At 46.1% G+C, this 22,440-nt stretch overlaps 1 protein-coding gene across 2 annotated transcripts; it reads left to right on the forward strand.

The window, feature by feature from the left end:
* The first annotated feature begins 81 nt into the window (after nucleotides 1-81).
* On the forward strand, nucleotides 82-21,976 carry b4galnt1b (beta-1,4-N-acetyl-galactosaminyl transferase 1b). Of its 2 annotated transcripts, none has more exons than XM_035388313.1 (12): nucleotides 82-276; nucleotides 2,866-3,053; nucleotides 8,222-8,444; nucleotides 9,860-10,036; nucleotides 10,859-10,965; nucleotides 12,837-12,874; nucleotides 13,078-13,258; nucleotides 15,254-15,346; nucleotides 16,322-16,509; nucleotides 16,794-16,934; nucleotides 19,880-20,117; nucleotides 21,549-21,976. In XM_035388313.1, exons 3-12 carry the CDS (start codon nucleotides 8,230-8,232, stop codon nucleotides 21,761-21,763), a joined length of 1,593 nt encoding a protein of 530 aa, XP_035244204.1. In that variant the 5' UTR covers nucleotides 82-276; nucleotides 2,866-3,053; nucleotides 8,222-8,229; the 3' UTR covers nucleotides 21,764-21,976. The 2 variants fall into 2 exon arrangements, with proteins under 2 accessions (XP_035244204.1, XP_035244205.1); XM_035388314.1 differs by lacking the exon at nucleotides 82-276 and adding an exon at nucleotides 531-667.
* The last annotated feature ends 464 nt before the right edge of the window (nucleotides 21,977-22,440 follow it).

Genomic DNA, 22,440 nt, shown 5'->3' on the forward strand with positions numbered 1-22,440 from the left:
GTGTATAATGTGTCGGCGTTCGACGCAACTGTACTTCTACAGGCTCCAGGACGCCTCACTGCAAGATGCAGTTCCACTTTTCGGCCGCTTGAAGCGCCATCACGCCTTTATGAAGAAGATGGGCCGAATCAGGAGAGCGACTGCAGCAGCACAGTGCAATAGGGTCGTAACAATATTACACCCATAGTGACACGCAGGCAGTTTTGTTTTAATTTTGAACAGGACTTGTTGTTCTGGCGTCATTTTGAGGAAAGGACAGCCTTTGCTTTGATGACGGTAAGAAGAGATTCATGATCGGCTTTTTGCGTGTTGCCTATTTATGGTTCTAATGTAATAACCTATTATCTTGATTTAATTTCCAAAATACTGATGGTTTACCCAGTTTCCGTAGATAAAACGATAATCAACTTGATTATATGTAACGAGGAAGTGGGGGCGTGTAACATATTACCAGTGCTCCAAACAGCGCAATGTAGAAGTGGTCAATTGGGTAAATAGCTATTTATGCAGCTAATTACGGCTGGCTCCAATATCATTAACGGGTTATTCATTGGTACGACATCACAGTGGACTATTCTACAGCACGTTTAAGAATTCTACGCAGGATAAATGTAGCATGCTACAAACGAAGCGGCAAATTAGTTTAAAGTCGATTTGTTGTCAGGAGGTATGGTCAATGCATGATTTAATAACACCGCCCGGTTCTTCCAGGTTTGTAGCGAGGCCTCTGACATAGTAGCCTATCGGATATTTATAACCACGTCGTTTGTATAATAATCGTATGTAGGCCTGTTGTTCGTTCATTTGAAATGTATAGTATTTAATTGTATATCATCTGAATTACTTTATGAGGTCAGTGGATATTGGAATAGATATGGTCTGGATTTCTCTTTACATACCGGTTAAGAATAAGCAACGGGCACGCCAGAGCTCGTGGTCCCGTATTCCACATCAAATGTGATCCTGGAGATAACTATTCAAAATCGGAGTGACCACTACCCTACATGTCAACGTTGATAAAATAAATTGTGTTTGCTTTGAGAGTCATGTATTTTTTTCTCTCCCTGGAAACACCCCAGCAAACCCATTGCAAACCCACGACATCCCCATCCCCCATACCAAGACAATCAGTGGTGCCTGAATTTGGTCGCTTTTTGGGTGTGACGCATTTTTAAAGATCGATACGTTTTCTGGAGGTATTTCCCTGCGTACGTTGATGGCGTAGCGATGTTTTCTGCGCGCGCCTGGTCATAGTCTGTGGAATTCCTGGGTGCTATGGGAGCGCCAACCGGCCTGGTAGCCTACTCCTGGCAAGAAATGCATTGCACGTGACGGATGTACAGATTCAGATTTCCTCTTTTTCTGACTGTCCGCGAGTAGGCTACAACAATGTATCGTTTTACCAATGTGTGCTTTTATTTCCTTTCAAGAAGTCTGGAGCTTGTGTGGTTGTTTATGTCTGTGTTTAACGGCTTTTTGGGGCGAGATGATGGAGAATGCGAGGGTGTGTCTTTCTGCCCAGGATAAAAGATGTGGAACATACAGCCTAGACTAGACCGTGTTCTCAGAGGGAAATTCCGCTGGTTCTAGCCTCAGTCCCCGTGCCAGTCTGCTCGTGTGCATGACCGTGGACATCAGTTGTGGATCAGTTGTGACCAACCCTGTTCCTGGAGATCATAGGTTTTCACTGTAACCCTAAGAAAGCACACCTTATTCAACAACTAGAGATCTTGTTGAGCTAATTAGCAGAATTAAGTGTGCCAAATTAGACTTACAAAAAGAAGACCTACAGGATGGTAGATCTCCAGGAAAAGAGTGGGTTACCACTGATGTAGATGGTCCAGGAAAGAGAGCCCGGGTGTGATTTGACCAGAATAGCTGTAGAGGGGATTTGCATGCATTGTTGGCTCGAAAGGCAGCAGGGGGAGTAAGCAGGATCCGGATTCACTCAGATCACCCGGAGGGACAGGATTATGGACAGACGCTGGTCTGCCAGGTCTTCTGGTCTTTTATTACATACCCAGCCATGTGGCGCTTAGGGTCAGGACAGTGGGCAGTAATCGGCCCCCTCTCTCCTTGATCCAGCATCCCCTCCAAAATAGTGACCAGTCCTAGCACAGCGCCCCCGGTGCAGAGCGGCGCAGCAGGTGCAGCATGGGGCTTCGCAGTCACTGTCCTCAAATGCCTTCGGTCGCCACGGCTCTTCCAAGCGAAGTCGTCCGTCAGAATTCCCCCTTTTCAGATCACTTCGCCCCTCCCCCTTCCCCTAACCAAAACAAATGCGAGTCCGTGTCAACGGGGTGTTGTAAAACCGTTCTTCTAAGCTGGGGTGCCCTTTTCTCACTTTGAGCACTTGCCCCTCAAAAGGTCTCTGCACAGCCCTGTCTGTATCCCTGTTAATGGGTTACTGCCCTAACTCTGTAAAAATGAGCTGAACCACGCCCATCAGGCCACTCACTGGGACAGTCGGTGTCCAGATGGGATGACCCCCCCCCCCCCCCCAGCGTTATTTTATATATTTGGAAAAATTGCACAATGCAGTTGCATTCATGTCAAACAGGGTGTTTGTAGCATGTTCAGAGCTTGTGAACTGTTGTCTTTTTCACAGAAAGACATTAATTATTTCAGTTTACTTATTGCATTGAATTGCACTCCATGCACACACACACACACACACACACACACACCATCCCATCCCACAGCCCCGAAGAGATTTATGCACTCAACCAGATTACTTCCCAGAAATTATGCCCCTCCTTCTGCCTCTCACAGAACACGTGACACCCCCCCCCCCCTCCTCCGTCCCACCACTCAGCTCCACTTCCCCAAACTCACAGCTTCTCATTCTTTTGGCTTTTGGTGCAGTGTTGAAGTCCGGCATGCGCAGATGGGACGGCGGCTGCTCTGGACCTTCGCGTTTGCACCCGTGGAACTGTGGAGGAAGGACGGATCGTGCCCAAGATCGCCGCTCCTCTTGCTCAGACTGGATCGAGGCTAATGGGGAAGACACCAGTGACCATATTGTGCCCTGATCAATGATCATACTCAACAGGGTAAGACAATGCACTGCTTCGTGAATGTATAGGACAATGCAAGCCTCCAGGTTTCCTTAGCTACGTTAGAACTGCTTCTGGTGGAACTGTCCCTATAATGAGTTACAGTATCTTTTTAAAAATTGATTGCATTAAAAAAAGGGGTTTTAAACATTATGTCTCAGTATATATATTAATTATTAGGAGTATGCAATTATTTCATTAACTGGGTGAATGGAGTTTGTTTTATTAAATGTAGCTTCACCTAGTGGCTTGTGAGAAAAAAAATGCTACCTTTCTACTGCTTGCTGCTCTCAACATTAATTTTTTACTGATAATCTTGTGATGTTCTGTGTAAGGACCCACACGCAGACCAGGGAAATCCAAAAAACGTTGTCTTTATTCAGTCCGAGGTTCGAAGCCAGGTAATCAGAGAGAGGACGGTGCCGAATCGAGTTTCCAAAAGAATAGTGAAAAGACAGGCAAAAAATCAAAAACCAGGAGATCAGAATGGCGAAGGTACAAAGGGACAGGCAAAAGAGAAGTCAAGGCAAAGCGAAGGTCGAACCAGAAGCAAACAAAACCAAAAGGGGCAGGCAAACTCGAAGTCGGGCAAAGGGGTGTCGCAGGAATCTCAATAGACAAAGGCTTACAAATAATCGGCACAATGAATATGATCAACGTTCTGACTCTGAGCTGGTGGAAAAGACTGACATTTATACACTGGGGAAGGTAACAATCAAGGAGGGGTTAAGTGAGTGAGGGAGGAGTAACAAACAACATCCAGGTGAAGAACATTAGGAAAACTAATTCAATGACAGGGGACTGACAAAACGCGGACTGGAATCACATAGACAACAATGATAATAGACGGCTGGGTGAAGCAGGTAAAACGCGTGCAGAGAGAGAGGTGCAGTCAGAGCAAGAGACAGGTGCAGGCAATTGCAGAACTCAGCGTTAGAGCAGGCTAGAAAGAAAAGAGGCGGAGCTACAGCGCAGCATGGAAAAGGGGAGACTGGTTAATGTATTAGTATAGTGATCTAAACTATCAAAAACCCAAAACTAGTGAGTGTTAGTCCATTAGTAATATTCACATGTTAGTATATTAGTGAGGTTAGTACTTTACAATCTATAAGTTAGTAGGGATTAGTAGAAATGAGTAAAACTAGAAATAGGCAGGAAGTAAGTAAAGCGAGACTGGAAAGAAGGGGGGAAACCACGAAAACCCGGAACCACCCGAATAGTGAAATCACACAAGTACAGGGGAGTGAAGCAGCTCAGGGAACACAGACACAGAGACAGTACTGGGGAGACAAGTGACCGGGAATACAGACTACAACAAATCTTGCAACTATTTATCAGACTATAACACCCCATTTCTGTTTTTAAATTTGATGCGGCAGATTCATGTTTCTTCCTGTCACTTCAGTGTATTTACAACAGATTGAATTCATTTTGGGGAAAACTAGTTGGATCATTGTTGATGACCACTAATAACAGACCCCAAAAGCAATAAAAAGCCAAGAATCAAGACTAAGTTCTGAAAGCTGTCTTATACCTGCACTAAGGAAGCAACTGAACAAACCTGACTAATCGGAACCACCAGTGAAGCGATTTGCCCGAAACGGTATGATACCCTGAAATGGGGGAACTATGTATAAAAAGTGGTGTAATTTCTACATGGTGCAACCAAAATATTGAGAAATACCCTTTCAAAGCTGAAAACGTGCGCTTTAACCACATTTGAGTTGTCTGATTACAAATTGAAAAATTGAATCAAAAAGTATTGGGACAGTGACACAATTTTGTTGTTGGTTTGGCTATGTACTCCAGTATATTGGATTTGACATAAAACAATGAATATGGGTTTAAAGTACAGCCTTTAATATGAGCATATTTACATCCATGATGATCTGTGTAGGAATTACAGTCCTTTTTATTCATTGTCTCCCCATTTTAGGGGAGCAAAACCAATTGGACAGTTAGCTGCTCTGCTGTTTCTTGGCCAGCTGTGTCTGTGCATCATTAATTCTGGCACAAGAAAGCTAACAAAAGGTCTAGAGTTCATTCTAGTTCTGAAATTTGCATTTGGAGTCTGTTGCTGTTGTCTCTCAGCATAAGGACCAAATAAGTTTAAGTGCCAGTAAAGCAGGCCATCACAAGGCTGAAAAATCTGAAATTGCTCATAAACATAGCCAACATATGGGGGGTGTCAAAATCAACAGTTTAATACATTGTTAAGAAGCAAGGAAACACTGGTCAGCTCTGTAACAATGTAATGTAATGTAATAACACCGCATTATGTAATAACTCAACAAAATGTAATACATTTTCACTTCATTATGTAATAACACCCGCATTTTGTAATAATCTGCCGCATTTTGTAATACACAGCTTGAATGCAATATGTAATAATTTTCCCTGCATTTTGTAATAAAGTATTACATATTGCCTTAGTCTAAATAGCCACATAAAAGCAGTAACAAGATCAGCTTTTTTATCATATTTATCTTACAAATACAGCCAAACTCAGGGACTTCGTGTCAAAAGCTGACCTGGAAGAACTCATTCACGCTTTTATTTCTAGCAGGGTTGACAACTGCAGTGGTCTTATCTCTCTCCATGGAAACAAGTTTCTGCCACTGCATATCAAAGTTTCCTGCTCACTAGAGGATAAAGTGGCCAGGCAGACATCTATTTTGGTTTGTTATTACATAAGGCGGTTTATTACAAAATGCGGCAGATTATTACAAAATGCGGGTATTATTACATAATGAAGTGAAAATTTATTACATTTTGTCGAGTTATTACATAATACGATGTTATTACATAATGCATTGTTACAAGCTCAGCAATAACAAACAAACTGGTAGACCATGGAAGAATATTTGGATGACCGAAGAATACTTTCAATTGTGAACAAAAACCCCCTTTCAATTGTTGAAAAGATCAAGAACACTCTCCAGGTTGTAGGCATTGAGTAGATGTGTCAAAAACTACCATAAAGGGAAGACTACACCAGCCTAACCTCAGAAGTTTCACAGCAAGATGCAACTACTGGTAAGCCTCAAGAATAGAACAGCCAGGTTGTATTTTGCTCAAAAGTACATTTAAAAACTGTAATATGAGTTCTGGCACAAAGTCTCATGGGCAGATGAGATGAGTACATTACAGGCATTTGGCAGACGCTCTTATCCAGAGCGACGTACAACAAAGTGTATAACCATAACCAGGAACAAGTATGACGAAAACCCTAGAGAGAAGTACCGGTCCAAGTACAGGGAACAACCGCATAGTTCAACTTGGACCCTGATGGTTAAACTGATTAACACTAACAACGAGAACGGCAACAACACAATCTATGGAAAAATAAAAATAAATAAAAATACAATTAGTCGTTAAGACAGGCGCATCGACTAAGTCACCTATGAAACAGCTGCCTAGTTACAACCCTAAGTTTTAGTCATTTACAGGGGGGAAGGGAGGGATGGGGAGAGGTGCAGCCTGAAGAGGTGGGTCTTCAGTCGTCGTTTGAAATGGGTCACAGTCTCAGCTGTTCTGACCTCCACAGGGAGGTCATTCCACCATCGTGGGGCCAGAACAGACAGGAGACGTGTTCTGGAAGTGCAGGTGCGAAGAGGGGGAGGTGCTAGGCGTCCTGAGGTAGCAGAACGGAGGGATCTGGCTGGCATGTAGGGTTTGAATATCTTGTGAAGGTATGCTGGGGCTGATCCCTTGACTGCCTGGTATGCTAGGACCAATGTTTTGAATTTGATGCGAGTATTAACCTGTATCACAGTGATGGAAAGAGGAAAGAGTGGAGAAAGAAAGGAACTGCTCATGATCCAAGCCACCCCCTCCCCCTCATCTGTGAAACATGGTGGATGGAGTATTTTCACCATGTATGGCTGCCCTGGAACAAGCTCACTTGTCTTCACTGATGATGTGACTGCTGACGGCAGCAGCAGGATTAATTCTGAAGTGTACAGAAACACCTGCTCAGATCCAACCAAATGCCTCCAAACCTATCAGACAGCACTTCACTTTGCAACAGGACAATGACCTCAAACATACTGCTAAAGCAACCAAGGAGTTTTTCAGGGCCAAAAAAGTGGAGTGTTCTTGACCTCTTGGCCATGTCTTGGTTCTTGGCCACGTCAATTACCCGTCCTGAATCCAATTGCATTTGATGCATTTCAAATGCTTTGAATGTGCATTTCACCTGCTGAAGACAAGACACCCCCAAAACATCAGAGGAACAGAAGATGGCTGCAGTACAGGCCTGGCAGAGCATCGCCAGGAAAGATACCCAGTGGCTGGTGATGTCTATGGGTTGAAGACACCAGGCAGTCTTCAAATGCAAAGGATTTGCAAATAAATACTAAATATGACTTTAAGATTGTCATTGTTTCCAATTACATTTGGTCCCCTGAAAATGTTATTATATATAAAGGGCTGTAATTCCTTTAAACTGTTATTTGGCCCTCTTGTTGGGAGACAACAGCAACAGACAATAGACTCCAAAGGCTAAGACTCAGCACAGACTCTAAGGCCACACCTCGTGGATCACTGGTTTCGTTTCAGTGGCCAGTGGTTAAGCAACTGGCTAATGGCTGTGCTGGGCAGCACATAATAGGCCAAAGCACCACACAAGTAGAGAACGTTTTAGCCAATGGGAATGTCCTATCTTAATGGGCAAGAGGGATTCCTCTGGTTGATCAGGCAGCTGTAGTTTGTAGTTTGCCTGTGCCAGCCGTGGATGAAGTGTGCTACTCTGGCTCAATGACTGAGCTGGCAGCACATGCTTTACGGAGTGACTGCTCATCAGTGGTCTTCTGAATTTGCAGAAGATATAGTAGTGAAAAAAATTGTGATCCTTATAAAAAAATAAAAAACAGTAAATCAGTAAAAGTGAATGAAAAATCAGGAAGCGCATAAAAATCAGAAATTGAGCGAACTCAATTTAAATCTTTACCTAGGAGAGTACTCAGCAAGAAGGAACCATGATAAAAAAAAACTCTTTGTTATTTAGATAAAGCACAATCTGCTGTTTTTATGCAGGTTTTTGGACCATGTCTAGAAATAGGTAGTTAATTAACCACAGTTACATAACTATTACTGTGTAATGGAACACACAGTCTTCCTGGTATTTACCGTTAAATCCGTCCCTGTGTTTTGCGGTGGAATAGTGTCCAGGATGTATTCCCTGCGGAAGACAGTGTTGCTGGTGATTGTGGCCTCAGTGCTGCTGGTGGCAGCCCTTCTCCGCTCCTGGACGCCGAGGACCTACACCACCGTGGACGTCCGGCAGAGACCAGGGAACAGCGTGGAGCGGCTCCTGGAGGAGAGGCTGCAGGACTCTGACCAGCGATACAGCAGCATACCGTACCATCTGAAGGAGAGCGTAGCTGGGTGAGTACCATAGATACACCACTACACCCAACTGCCGGAAGGAGAGCATAGCTGGGTGAGTACCATAGATATGCCAGTATACCCTACTGACTGAAGGAGACTGTAGCTGGGTGAGTACCATAGATATGCCACTACACCCAACTGCCTGAAAGAGAGCGTAGCTGGGTGAGTACCATAGATATGCCAGTATACCCTACTGACTGAAGGACAGTGTAGCTGGATCAGTATCACAGATATCCCAGTATATGCTGCTGCCTAGAGGAGAGTGCAGGTTTAAAGCAACAATTGAAACCCCAAGGGAGTGGGTTCAAGCTCATCCCTCTGGAGTGGTTAAGAAGGCCTGGACAGGTTTACCTGTGCTTACTTTCCCACCTTGGACACAAATTTTCTCACAAAGGTTTTAGTAACACTCTTCTTGTTGCTTCTTGTTTGTTTCCTGGCTTTGCCACAGTTCAGTGTAGATGCAGCGAAGACTTGTGTCTCCGTTCCTTTCTTTGTATTACATCCCAGCCCCTTCATTTCCTGTACACAAACATTTGTTTCCATGTCCAGGACAAACATTGTCTGGAGTTTGGAATTACATCTGGGGGACTCTAAACGTGATAGGCATCTATCAGGAACTGAAGTATGGAAACAGCACTAAGTGAGCTTGTGAAAACACACTGCTGAAGCTGATGTCATCCACTAGATCCAGAATATTGACATAATTATTTTCCCATTACTGGAGCTGAAAGAGCCAATCATATCTCAATTCGTGCCATGCAGACACAGCAGACCTTCCCCCCACTATTAAATCAAGTGTCTGGGTGATTCATGTCTTTCTTGCCGATTTGAAAGCAAGGAACTCTTTCTGTCCTGTGAGCTGGCATGTTGGTGCAGCCGGAGCTGGTGTGCTTAATCTTGAGATTAATTGTCATTGGTTTCCATTTTTCTGCTTATGCTTATAAGACAGTTGATTTTGCTTTGAGCCTGGGCGATGCTATGGCAAAAACGTTCTTCCTTTATAAGAACGCCCCCTGCTGAGAGCTCTCTCTGCCCTGTGTGTCCCTGCTGAGAGCTCTCTCTGCCCTGTGTGTCTCTGCCCTGTGTGTCCCTGCTGAGAGCTCTCTCTGCCCTGTGTGTCCCTGCTGAGAGCTCTCTCTGCCCTGTGTGTCTCTGCCCTGTGTGTCCCTGCTGAGAGCTCTCACTGCCCTGTGTGTCCCTGCTGAGAGCTCTCTCTGCCCTGTGTGTCTCTGCCCTGTGTGTCTCTGCTGAGAGCTCTCTCTGCCCTGTGTGTCCCTGCTGAGAGCTCTCTCTGCCCTGTGTGTCTCTGCCCTGTGTGTCTCTGCTGAGAGCTCTCTCTGCCCTGTGTGTCTCTGCCCTGTGTCTCTCGGCTGAGAGCTCTCTCTGCCCTGTGTGTCTCTGCCCCGGTCCAGCCTGCTCGCCCGGAACGGCTGCGCGTGCGAGGGGGAGGGCGGGGGGGTCCGCCTGCCCTTCGCCCAGCTGCTGTTCCCGCGGGTGTCGGCCCACCCCCTGCACACGGCCTTCGAGCCCTCGGAGCTGGAGGAGCTGAAGCGCCGCCGCGCCCAGGAGTACCACGGCTTCCAGATGAGGCGCGTAACCCCCCCCCCACAAAAAACCCCACCTCCCCGCTCCCCCGTTTCCCTCCCCCCTCCTCAAAAACCGCCTGACAGCAGCGGCTGCAGTGCCTCGCTGAGCCTAGGAACGGGCGAGTCCTCACCCACAGAGCATCACAGCATAGCACACACGAAACACACGGCATCATTACAAGCTGCACACTAGCAACAGGAAGCATGAAAACAGGACACAGGAAGTAGTGACGTGTACCTTGCAGGGGCAATTAGAGCACTGTGGTAAATGCACAGCAGTGTACAGCTGCCATGTCTACAGTATCAGTGTTAATAGATGGGTGCAGTATGTTAATTCTGGAACTTCACTGTCAATGGAAGACATTAACCCTCAAATCTTTCAGTTGAACACTGTCTAAAATAAATATTACAATGAGAGCTTTTGTATTGCACTGTGGCGTCGTGGGGGTTTCAGTCTTATTGTCGACATTGAAATTTTATTCAGCCCTAAGGCACAAGCATTCCTAACCGTGCTGCTTAGCTTGTTCTCATCCCACTCTGCAACACACAGTGGCTCAGTGTCACACATTTGAAACTGCCTGGGTTCTAACACCATTGCCTTTAGACTTGATAAAATCATGCCTCAAAGCTGAGGACAAGTGTGATCATTTCTCAATTAGTATGTCTCTGTTTGGTCATCACATAACATTGTACATGATGTTCGCGGTCTTATGTGATAACCAAATGAGGACCCAGCCATGCTGTGTTCCCACAACGTTGTTAAAATGTTTTTGGGTCGGTTTGGTAAATGCTAACGGGACTGCGTTTGTGACCGCTCTACTACAGGTCCCAGACACCTGCGGATCTGCTTATTGTAGCAGAAGCCAACAGCCCCCTGCAGTACCCCACCCAGGGGGTTGAGGTGCGCCCCCTGAAAACCATCCTAATCCCGGGTAAGAGAGCACCCTCCCGCCACTGCCCTGAACACACAGCACCAGCACTCAACAGTGTTAATGAGGATGAGGGTGGTGGTTACAGTTATGATGGATAATGACAACAGTAATCCATTAATGCCCAGATTTTTCCCAGAGATTTCTTACATAACCATCTATAGCCATCCAAAAAAATATTCACATTTGGAAAAAGAGTGGTAGAGACTTCGGCAACTTTAGTTGCCTGTGGGCTTAAATGGGTTAATATTTTATTTTGATTAGATTTTATCTTTCAAAACACACATTTACATTAAGGCATCTAGCTTATTTTTACACAGAGGCATCTTTTGTCAAGAGATTTGCACATCTTATATTTTGACAAAGTATCCATTTATACCGAAGAAATACAAGTACTTTACCCAAGAGTGCAAGGGCAGCTTACAAACCAATTTCCCCTAACTGTACTACTACACTGCTTTACATTATATGACACATATCCACAGCAGCAACTGGTTTACTCAGGGATCGTATTAATATTGTTTATCGTTTATTTGGATCCCCATTAGTTGTTGCCAAGGCAACAGCTACTCTTCATGGGGTCCACATTTATGTAGAGTAATACAGTAAAACTTCCAAAAGCCATGGATCCTGGCGCAGTAAATGACTGGTGAAAACAGTCTAGGGGATCTTTGACCTGCTGGAGGTATTGAGCGGAAGGAAGGCGATGTCATTTTAAAGTCTGGGACTGACTCAGAGAAAGACTGTAATGTGATATGATTGTCTTGATGCTGAAAGCGGGCTGACGCTTGCAGACTGGCGGCAGGCCTGTGACGCTGATAGATGGAGACAGGCGAGTCCTTGCCCTCAGCGTTGATTTGACAGCTCATTTGAGCTGCTGTCCTCACACATATTCATTTTTTAAAATATTACTTATCGGAACGTGAATGGCTTTCTCTTGTGTGACAAAGGTTTTTTTTTTTTTTTTAATACAAAATGTTGCTTTGGATTTGTGTGTCTGAAATGGATGTACCTGTTGTCCAGAATCACCTGGACCTGCTGTGTGTGTTTCTGTTAGGTTATTCCTGTTGCAACAGAACTGCCTGCTAATGGACTGAAAGTTATTCTTGTTTTCCTGTTCCACATTCGAGTGAAGCTATAAATACGTACCTAATGAAGTAATGACCTTGGGTAGGAGCAGGATTGAACGTTTCATTCAGGGAGATGAATTCACACATTGTGTTTAGAGTAGAGTTCATTCGACAGGCAAACTGACCGTTAAATAGTTGAGAGCCAAAATATGAATTTTGTCGGTTGGGCTTCAAATGGGGAAGACAGAAAGCTCTCCTTTCAGTGTCATGGGAACATTATGAGCAAGAAAATTAGCTAAATCTGCACACTGGAATGGTACTCTTTCTTTCTGAGTTTAAATGGTAGGATTGAGTCAATTTTGTCATTGTTACAAAAGGCATCGCATTTAATTTAGTACATTTAGTAAATCTAGTAAATCAGTAGCTGTGCAACAGGATACTACACAGGCTTGGAGCGTGTACAAAAAGACTTGCAAGCCAACTTGCGAATGGAACAGGGATGCATTTTCATGAGCCTTTAAACAGCAGTTTTTGCTGCTGTAAGTGCAATGGTTGCAACATGAATGAATCTACACTTTTAAATATGCTTGGAAAAGTGCTGTACCTTGTCTAAACGTAGAGGACATAATAAAATTGGCTGCCAACCGGCAAGCATTATTCAACTAAGATTGCTGAATTGTAAACCGAGCAAAATGAATGAATATTTTTGAAAATTAAAGTTTCTTCTGATTTTTTCCCACCGTTTTGAGCTCACGAGATGCAGTTAGTACAGCTGCAGCTGAGCGTTCCTCTCCTTTGTTTCAGGGCTGGCGCTACAAGAACCACCCAGAGATCTTCACTCGGTAAGTGTGAAATCGTTCCTTTCGATGGATATTTGCTCGTCTGTTTCCACAGTTTCTGCTCTTGTTGATAGGATAGTGTTTTGTTATTTCTTAATTAACCTCTAATCATCTAAACACACAGTCTCCCTCTCTCCCTCGCTCCATCTCTCTCTCTCTCACACACACACACACACACACTCACACTCACACTCTCCCTCTCATAGGTGAACTTCACTGCCACCCTGGGAACGTTCAACGTGGCCGCAGAAGTGGACGGAGTAAAGATAAAAGGCGATGGGGAAATGCACATGACCCTCTCCAGCAACCTGCTGCCAAACCTGAACCGACAGCTGCAGTTTGTCACCTACACCAACACCCTCTTCCACCCCAGCACTGCCGACACAGGTGAGGCGACACCAAAGCTGTTGTCGTGAAAACCCACACTTTCGTACTGCCTACGACAATTAGGAATACGTTTTAACAGAGGTTAGTGGCCAATGAGTGAAGTGCTGTCCTTCTACTCAAATTGACTTTGAAATTTCCCAGATGTGCTCTCATTCTCATTCTCGAAGGACAAAACAATAGTAGCAAACATTGTTGCACGCTTCCATCCATACTTGTAGCTCCCAGGAGACCTTGTTTTGTGACACTTCACAGATTCCAATTACTATTAATCAATCAAGTATTTTTCTCTGTCAACATACTTGACAGACAGTTATACTCAAGATATCGATGACCTCTTTTGATAGAGGTCAAAGTTCATGGCAAGGTGAAGATGTGACATCAAAGCCTTGTACTTCAAATGTAAACACTACTGCTGGATTGCATGTGGTGAGACATGCTCACTGTGTACATGGCGGTGTGTACTACCAAGCTCATGATTATGGAGTGTGCATTCTTACACTTGTGGCCCATGTCCTGCTGCACGGCATCTTGTCTTTGTGAGTTCTTGCCCCAGCCAGAGAGTGAGGTTAATAACAAGGGTCATGATGCCTTTTTAAACTGCTTGAGTCCCAGTATGCAAGCAAAAAAACACTTAAAAACTAAAAACTATGAACCCCCCCTTCCCCCCTTTCATTGTACGGGCAGTTACTGTGTGTCCACGTGCTCTCGCACTCTTTGGCAGTGCTCCAAAGTGCAGTTTGCAGGGTCACGCACTCTAGAGCTTGGTGGAACAGTATGTACCGTACTACCAAACATACGTGTTCGCCCGAGTGTGTGTTCGGAGCAAAAGGGAGCGTAATTGGAAAGACGAGATGTGGTGGGACCTCGGCTGTGCTGCAGCTCAAGTTTGTACACGAGGTGCTTGTATACCAATTGGCTGCTACTTGGGTGCCAGGCACTGAAGGTGTGAGGCGCCCTTCATATTTATTAGTATTATCATTATTGTGATTTCTTCCACCATTTGTTTTCCAGTACTAGCAAAACCACCTAGTTCCATTTTATGAAACTTGCCACATTGACAGAGGGTTACTGCAAACGGCAGTTAAGCAATGGCCTCGATTGACCACTTTGTGGCATTACAGAAAATGTTTGAAAATGCAAACTTTGACAGACCAAAATTCTTTTTTGCTAGATTCCCCTCCTCTCCTCTCCAATAACAAATTCATCCATACCGAGACAAAGTGCATGTGGTTAGATTTTATGCCGTTATGTATTTATGTATTTTTTGAAAAAACTTAAAAATCTCTCATCCTAGACACTTTGACCAATTTGCACACAATTTGGAATATAGAATCAACTAGCAAATATCTTATACCCCAATACAAACAAAGTTACTATGCTTAAGAACATGTCTGCAGTAAGTCAATTAACTTGCATGTGGACATGGCTTAATTCAAAAAGATAAATTCTAAAATGGTTTGCCATATCGACTGAATCCCCGCCCTCGCGGGAGGACTCGCACGCAGCTTGCCGTAGGGACTGCGCCACAAAGCTCCATTTCTAATTATCAGTTTGTTTTTTCATTTGTTATTACTGATTTGTGTTATTTTGTGCAGTTCTGCAGAGCTACAGGCTTTCTGACGCAGCTGAATGAGATCTGAATTGATATGTACTTATTACAGCAATCAGTATATCTCTTTGATCACTATAGACAGCAAAATGTAAAATGACAACACCCACTGTATAATATTTAAGTGATTCATACCTGCAGTGGTCTGTGACCTGCTCAACCTGTGCCCATGCTCCAGGTGTATAAATATGCGAGTGTAAGCATGTTCCAGGTGTATAAGTATGCGAGTGTAAGCATGTTCCAGGTGTATAAGTATGCGAGTGTAAGCATGTTCCAGGTGTATAAATATGCGAGTGTAAGCATGTTCCAGGTGTATAAGTATGCGAGTGTAAGCTGCTCCAGGTGTATAAGTATGCGAGTGTAAGCATGTTCTTTATGTCTTTCAGTGCAGTTTGAGACCGATGGACACCAGGCGATGTTCACAGTCAAGGTCCGTCATGGCGTCACCCCAAAACTATATAACCCTGGACCAAAGGGAGGTACGTAGCACCGCCAAAGATTCTTTACTAATGAGGATCATTAGCTCAGTAGCAACAATAATATCCTTTGAGAATGTGGATTGTTTGCATAAATGTGCATATCATAATGGCAGTTAGCGTAACAGTCCAGTGATAGCCTTTGAGAATGTGGCCATTAGGCTTAGCAGTGACAACGCTATTCATCAAGAACAAGGAACCTTAGCATAGCAACATAATATTAGCCTTCCAGAGTGGGGATTGCTAGCATAAGGGCAACCACATTAGCCTTAAAGAACAGAGATCACTTGCCTTGCTTGTACTTGGATGAACTGCTCCAAAATGTATTTCCGTTGTACAAGGACAAGGCGATTACGCCTAAAACAACAGCTCTGCATGTTCAGCTCTCATCATGGTTATGTTTCATTTTTAATTGAAGTAGTTTGTGAGTCACTGTTTAATAGTATCTATAAAGGCACTTCAATGAGCCTACCCATGAGGATATATTTCAGATGACTTGCAGTAATGTGGATGCAATAATATTTAATGGCTTAAGACTGGGACACTATACATTATTAATTATATAGGAAAAGGCCGTCTTAAATCTGGCTGCAATGCACTCTGTCCTCGAGTCTGAGGAACACTGTTTTGTTAAGTGTTGCATTTCTTCCACTCTTTGGCAATATTTTTCAATCAATCAATCAAATGCTGTACTTATGTTTTCTTATTTGAGTAACCTGCTTTGTTGAATGTACTGCCAAGATTTTTTCATTTCTGTTTATGCTCTTTTTAAGTTTTTCTTCTCGTAGATTTTTTTCTTTCAATGAAATTGTTTTTTTTAATTTTAGAAACAAAAAAGACAGCATTGATACATCATAACAGCTCTCTGGGATTGACTAACAGATTAATATGCTTGTATGTCAGCGCGTAAATGTCATTAAGCGAATAGACTTCATGAAAAGGTGAGGCCACGTTTCTGTCTGCTCCTCTGCCTTACAGAATACAATATCAGTGCGCTAGTCACCATAGCAACCAAAACATTCCTGCGCTACGAGAAGCTGCAGAATCTGATTGACAGCATACGGCGGTATTACCCCACCGTCACCATAGTGATCGCGGACGACAGCGAGCACCCGAAGCCCGTGACCGGCCCTTACATCGAGCATTACATCATGCCTTTTGGGAAGGTGAGAGTCCGCGCCAAAGTGAGGAACATCGGGGGTCTTCGTAGACAATTGCAAATGTTGGCTTCTCATTTAATTTGAATTTATGATTTGGCACTACATTAGTAACACGATTCCCATTAAGCATTTCACGAGACATGGTAGACAAAGACTTAGCAATGTGGGAGTTTGAGGGAGAGGAAACGGAGAAACAGCTGCACACACTGTTTTTTGAGATAAATGAAAAAACGTAGGAACAGCATAATGACTGGCAGTGTTTCGGACTCTTTTCCCACCCTCCCCCGCAGGGCTGGTTCGCGGGGCGCAACCTGGCCGTTTCCCAGGTGACCACCAAGTACGTCCTGTGGGTGGACGACGACTTCATCTTCACGGGCAGCACCAAGCTGGAGAAGCTGGTGGACGTGCTGGAGAGCACCACCCTGGACCTGGTGAGGGCCACGCCCGGTGACCTGCCGTGAGCTGCGAACACCGAACCGCACACTCCCCGGCGCTCCCGTGAGCTGCGAACACCGAACCGCACACTCCCCGGCGCTCCCGTGAGCTGCGAACACCGAACCGCACACTCCCCGGCGCTCCCGTGGTTTGCCAAATGGAGAACAGCTTGTGCGGCTGCGGTCGGAATGTGGGCGTGAGCAGAGAAGACTTGGGTCTGTGGGGAGGGGACAGCAAAATGGCGCCGATGCATTACTTCACTGAGCAGCTGTGTAGGGCTGAGCACTGTTGCAGGCCGTTAAACAAAAAGCTCGACACCTGCTATCGTACTAAAAGTCCAACAAATGATGCCACTCTGTTAACTACCTTGCGTTATGAGTCGGGGGGAATATATATCATCAGTCTGAGGAGGTGGTTCGCCATCCTGCAGCAGAGGGCGCCATACAGTGCACATAAATGCACGGTCACATCGATGAACTGGTTATCGTACATCAGTTAGAATCAGCGATATTAAAATTCCATCTGATTCATTAAACAAACAAGCCGACCCAGGCTTCCCCTTTTTGCTTTGAGTCTTCACAGAGAACAGCATTGTATTGTGCAGTCCTGGAAATTATCTGTGCAAGCAAAGGAATTTGGTCTTTCGGTCAGTGGTTTGAAACCCATGACAGACTCAGACCCAGTAGAATTGTAAATAGGTTATGAAATGAATATTTACGATTCTACTGGGTCTGAGTCCGTCATGGGTTTCAAATGGGTTGTGCTTTTCCTCCTTTTGGGATTGTCTGTTGCATTTATGAGCGGATAACTCCTCTGTCAGAGGGGCATCACTGCACACACATTCAGCCTGAAAAACCGCCTGAGCAGGCCGGGTGCTGATGTACATCTGCTATTGATTGTGTTAAGCCCGAAGGGCTGGTTTTAATGCACATTGACTTTGCCTAAACGCTGTGGAAAGGAAACGCGTAGGCCGACGGACAGTTCAAAAGTGAAGTAATGAAGCACAGCTCGCGAGTCCACAAGTAGAACGCCAGAGGCGGTACACTTCGTTCCCGGTTTTTTTCTTTTTTTTTTTGGTCAGCTGCTTTTTAGACGACGGAAGCTTTCTTACTCTGAGATCCAGAAGAGCAGAACAGGCAAAAAAAAAAAAAAAAAAAAAAAATGGAGCTGTGGAACAGAGAGCCGTGCACGAGAAAGCCGCTCTCTGTGCGCGTAAATACCTCGCTCCAGCGCCCAGCCTACCCAGCCTACCCAGCCTACCCAGCAGGCCCCGGGAGAAAGGCGCCAGTGTTGGGCGGCGAGAAAGCAGCCCTTTGTGCGCGGCGGCCTCTCTCTGAAGAGGGAGCAGATGCTCGACACGCGGGAGCCAGACGGGGTTCACATGCGGTTGCCCCTCCCCCCCGCGTCCCCCTCGCGTCCCCCCCGCGTCCCCCCGCGTCCCCCCGATCAACAGAACAGGAAAAGAGCCCCCCCCCAAAAAAAGCCCACGCGCATAGGACACACGTGACCAGAATCTGCCTGTGTCTCTGTCGTGTCTGGTGCTTAGTGTGCGTGCCTTGTTATTGTTCAGCTGTGCTCTTTTTCATTTGCGGGGTGGTCTGTGGGATATGTGAGGTGTTTTTTTTATACCTTTCTCCAGGTGTCCTTGGATGAGTGATGGGCGGGGCTGAAATCACAGTTGTGATTGCGAACGTGCGCTATGCTAGTGAACACGAGAGCTCCCTTAACTTACAGTGGCTTACATTATGTAGAATGTGTATCCAATTGCTGAAGGAAATTTTGTTTTGTTATATTAATATAGTTAATAATAATAATACATTGTATTATTATTAACCATAATTTAACTGTAAATGCTTTGCAGTTTGGAGAATTAAAAACACGAGCCTCTAAATAAAAAGGGCACTTTAAAAGTGGGGACATGTTAAGGACTTGACCTGTGCTCAGATACGCTACAGCCCTCCACTCAGGAACTGAGCCTGCAGTCTCCAAGCTACAGGCCCGCTTCCTTAAAGGGACAATTCTCTTTTTAGTTAATGTTTTGATTGGCCCAGATATTTTTTTGTGAGCGAAGAAGATCATTTTAGATACTTACAGAATAATCTCAAAAAGAGAACCTTCCGTAAGGTTCACAATTCCTGGTGTGAAGGTTTGTGGTCTAAAGCAAGAAAATACACTGCATTAAACTCCAAAGTATCTAAAAGAACGTGCATAGGCGCCCGGTTTCCATGTTTGCGCGTGCTAACGTGTGTGTCCTCGTGGCGCGGTTGCGCGTGCTAACGTATGTGTCCTCGCGGTGCGGTTGCGCGTGCTAACGTGTGTGTCCTCGCGGCGTGGTTGCGGGTGCTAACGTATGTGTCCTCGCGGCGTGGTTGCGGGTGCTAACGCGTGTGTCCTCGCGGCGTGGTTGCGGGTGCTAACGTGTGTGTCCTCGCGGCGCGGTTGCGCGTGCTAACGTGTGTGACCTCGCGGCGCGGTTGCGCGTGCTAACGCGTGTGTCCTCGCGGTGCGGTTGCGCGTGCTAACGTGTGTGTCCTCGCGGCGTGGTTGCGGGTGCTAACGTATGTGTCCTCGCGGCGTGGTTGCGGGTGCTAACGCGTGTGTCCTCGCGGCGTGGTTGCGGGTGCTAACGTGTGTGTCCTCGCGGCGCGGTTGCGCGTGCTAACGTGTGTGTCCTCGCGGCGCGGTTGCGCGTGCTAACGTGTGTGTCCTCGCGGCGCGGTTGCGCGTGCTAACGTGTGTGACCTCGCGGCGCGGTTGCGGGTGCTAACGTGTGTGACCTCGCGGCGCGGTTGCGCGTGCTAACGTGTGTGTCCTCGCGGCGCGGTTGCGCGTGCTAACGTGTGTGACCTCGCGGCGCGGTTGCGCGTGCTAACGTGTGTGTCCTCGCGGCGCGGTTGCGCGTGCTAACGTGTGTGTCCTCGCGGCGCGGTTGTGCACGCAGGTGGGCGGAGCCGTGCGGGAGGCCACGGGTTACACCGCCACCTACAGGCAGACGATATCCATCGAGGCCGGGGAGGAGGAAGGCGACTGCTTGCACATGCGCAGGGGCTTCCACCACGTCGTCCAGGGATTCCCCAACTGCGTCATCACCGATGGTGTCATCAACTTCTTCCTGGCTCGGACCGACAAGGTCCAGCAAGTGGGCTTCGACCCCCGGCTGGCGCGGGTCGCTCACCTGGGTGAGTTTGAGTCCCGGGATTTATTGGTATTCTCATATCACAGACGCAACACAGGAAACGAATGCCCAGCCACATTATGCCTGATATGTGCAGAGCCAATGTTAGCCATTTTCTGTTCTGTGTTAGTGGAACCTGTGAGTCTCAAGTTCCACAACTGTGCAGCCAGGTCATTTAATATTGGGAGTACATCACTAAGTGCTGACATCTAACTTAGTGGTCATCTGATTCTCTACACTAATGTTAATCCCATCCAGTTTTTATGAAATTTTGTTGTTCTGGACAAACAGAGTATATCAGCACTCTGACTGCAGTTCTTAAATGAGGCCCTAGGTGTCACACTTGTAACATTGAAAACCATCTTCAGGTGAAAAGACCGTTTCCGTTTCCAATAGCAAAATTGCATAGGAGGGCAACTGCTCTGCCTTTTCGCGTTTATTAACATTTTTTATGTCTTCTCCTATTTCATTCCCAGTTTGTAATACTGAATCATGCTTAAACCGAAACACTCATCAAAACCTCCTATGTCAATTTGTGAGAGCCTCTTGCAAAGCATGTGACATCACCTGCTGCTTCTCATCGCACCGCAATTCGCAATTCAGCCTCGCACAGACACAAGTGGAAGGAAGACCGTTTATGTGTAGCTTATCAAGTGAGCCTGCAGGTACCCAACCGACCACCAGAGGTCACTGTTGTGCCATGAGAGATGCTGGCATCCTGGCTGACTGTCCCTGTCGGCCCAGTCGGCACATCAGGGGGCACGTCCATGCACTAGAGCAGTGCTTAAACAGCCCTTACCTTCACACTGTCGATGTGTGTATTTTTATTTGGCCCATGGAAAACGGGCCAGTCTACAGAGAGAATGTTTGAAATATGAAAACAACAGTACAAAAATAGTGCAAAGTTGTCCTGCTAATATATTCCGAAAAGTCAAATGAATTGATGTGACGCTCTGTGCAACCCTGCTCCTGCAGTGCCAGACATTTTGCCGCTTTCAAAAACCCAGATTTTAGATGAATGCAGGTGACCGTGTGCTGGAGGTTTTTCACTATTCAGACTAAATATTCAGGCTCAGACTCTTAGCGACTAAATTCAGAAACGAATGTCCAAGCTATGTGCTAACAGGTAAAGCATAATGATGATAGTTATTATAATAGATTTCACTTGTACAGTGGCTTTTGTACTGGGATCTCAAAGCACTTTACAGGGAAGGAGGAACCAACATTAATGTGTAGCACCTACCTAAGTGGTACATGGAAGCCATTTTACACCAGGATGCTAAGCACACATCAGTCATGATACCATGGTTTAGATATAGTAATTCCACTTACACAGCATTCAGTATGGTAGCCACAATAACTTCACTAAAACAGCAGTTGCCATAGGAACACTGGGATACTTTTACAAGGGATCTCTCTCTCTTTCCGTTCTCAGAGTTTTTTATCGACGGCTTGGGGTCCCTCCACGTGGGCTCCTGCGACGACGTAATCGTCGGCCACGCCACCAAGATCAAGCTGCCTTGGGGCCAGTCGGAGAGCGACAAGACGTACGCCAAGTTCCGCTACCCGCCGGCCTCCTCCGACGCCACGCACACCAAGAACGGCCTGCTCTACTTCAAGAACCGCTTCCAGTGTTTGACTCACAACTGAGCCCCCTGCCCCTCACCGCTCCTGCTCCCTTTCTCAATGACCCCCGACTGAGCTGCCAAAGAAGGTCCCTTTCCTGTGTGAGACCCAGAAGCTATTCCGTATTCTTTTTGGTTTTTTTTGGTTTATTTTTCAGGAAGACCGCCGGCCCCCATTAAGTTATAGTGCCGTGAATATAAAAGTGTGACTCTCCTCCCTACACCCCCCCCCCCCACACACCCCCCCCCCCCCCCCCCCAGCCCACATAACTGCCGAACGGCCGCGATCCAGAGGACGGACCCGGGAGAGTCTGGTAGCCTCCCGCGGTTGGCGCTCCGGAGGCGAGCACTGCGTCTGAAAGAGCACATCGCGGGCTCGCCGGTTGGGCCGGCAGCCGACGGGGCCGGGCTGCCCCCGTCTCGGCCTCCGACGGTCTCCCAGTGAGGCGGCAATTCTGACGTCTGCCAGAAGGTGGCGATATGAAGAAGAGAACCGTACAGTCGAGGTGTTCCAGCTGGGCTAACGTGTTCCTTGACGACTTTGTTCAACAAATTTAAATTTTGCCACCCGTAAGTTTTTTTTAATTTATTGATGCTGTCTCACGTATGGAAAAGGACAAGAGCACTTTTGTGATGCCCCACCCCACCCCACCCATATTGTCCCTGTCTGCACAGATACGATTCAACTGTAACCCCACCCAG

The sequence above is a fragment of the Anguilla anguilla genome, chromosome 13, assembly GCF_013347855.1.
Source record: "Anguilla anguilla isolate fAngAng1 chromosome 13, fAngAng1.pri, whole genome shotgun sequence".
Classification (NCBI taxonomy): Eukaryota; Metazoa; Chordata; class Actinopteri; order Anguilliformes; family Anguillidae; genus Anguilla; species Anguilla anguilla.

Coding starts and splice junctions, on each gene's coding strand:
- b4galnt1b (XM_035388313.1), top strand. CDS start 8,230: ATGTATTCCCTGCGGAAGACAGTGTTGCTGGTGATTGTGGCCTCAGTG. Junction 10,037..10,858: donor TACCACGGCTTCCAGATGAG/GCGCGTAACCCC, acceptor GCTCTACTACAG/GTCCCAGACACCTGCGGATC. Junction 16,510..16,793: donor ACATCATGCCTTTTGGGAAG/GTGAGAGTCCGC, acceptor CCTCCCCCGCAG/GGCTGGTTCGCGGGGCGCAA.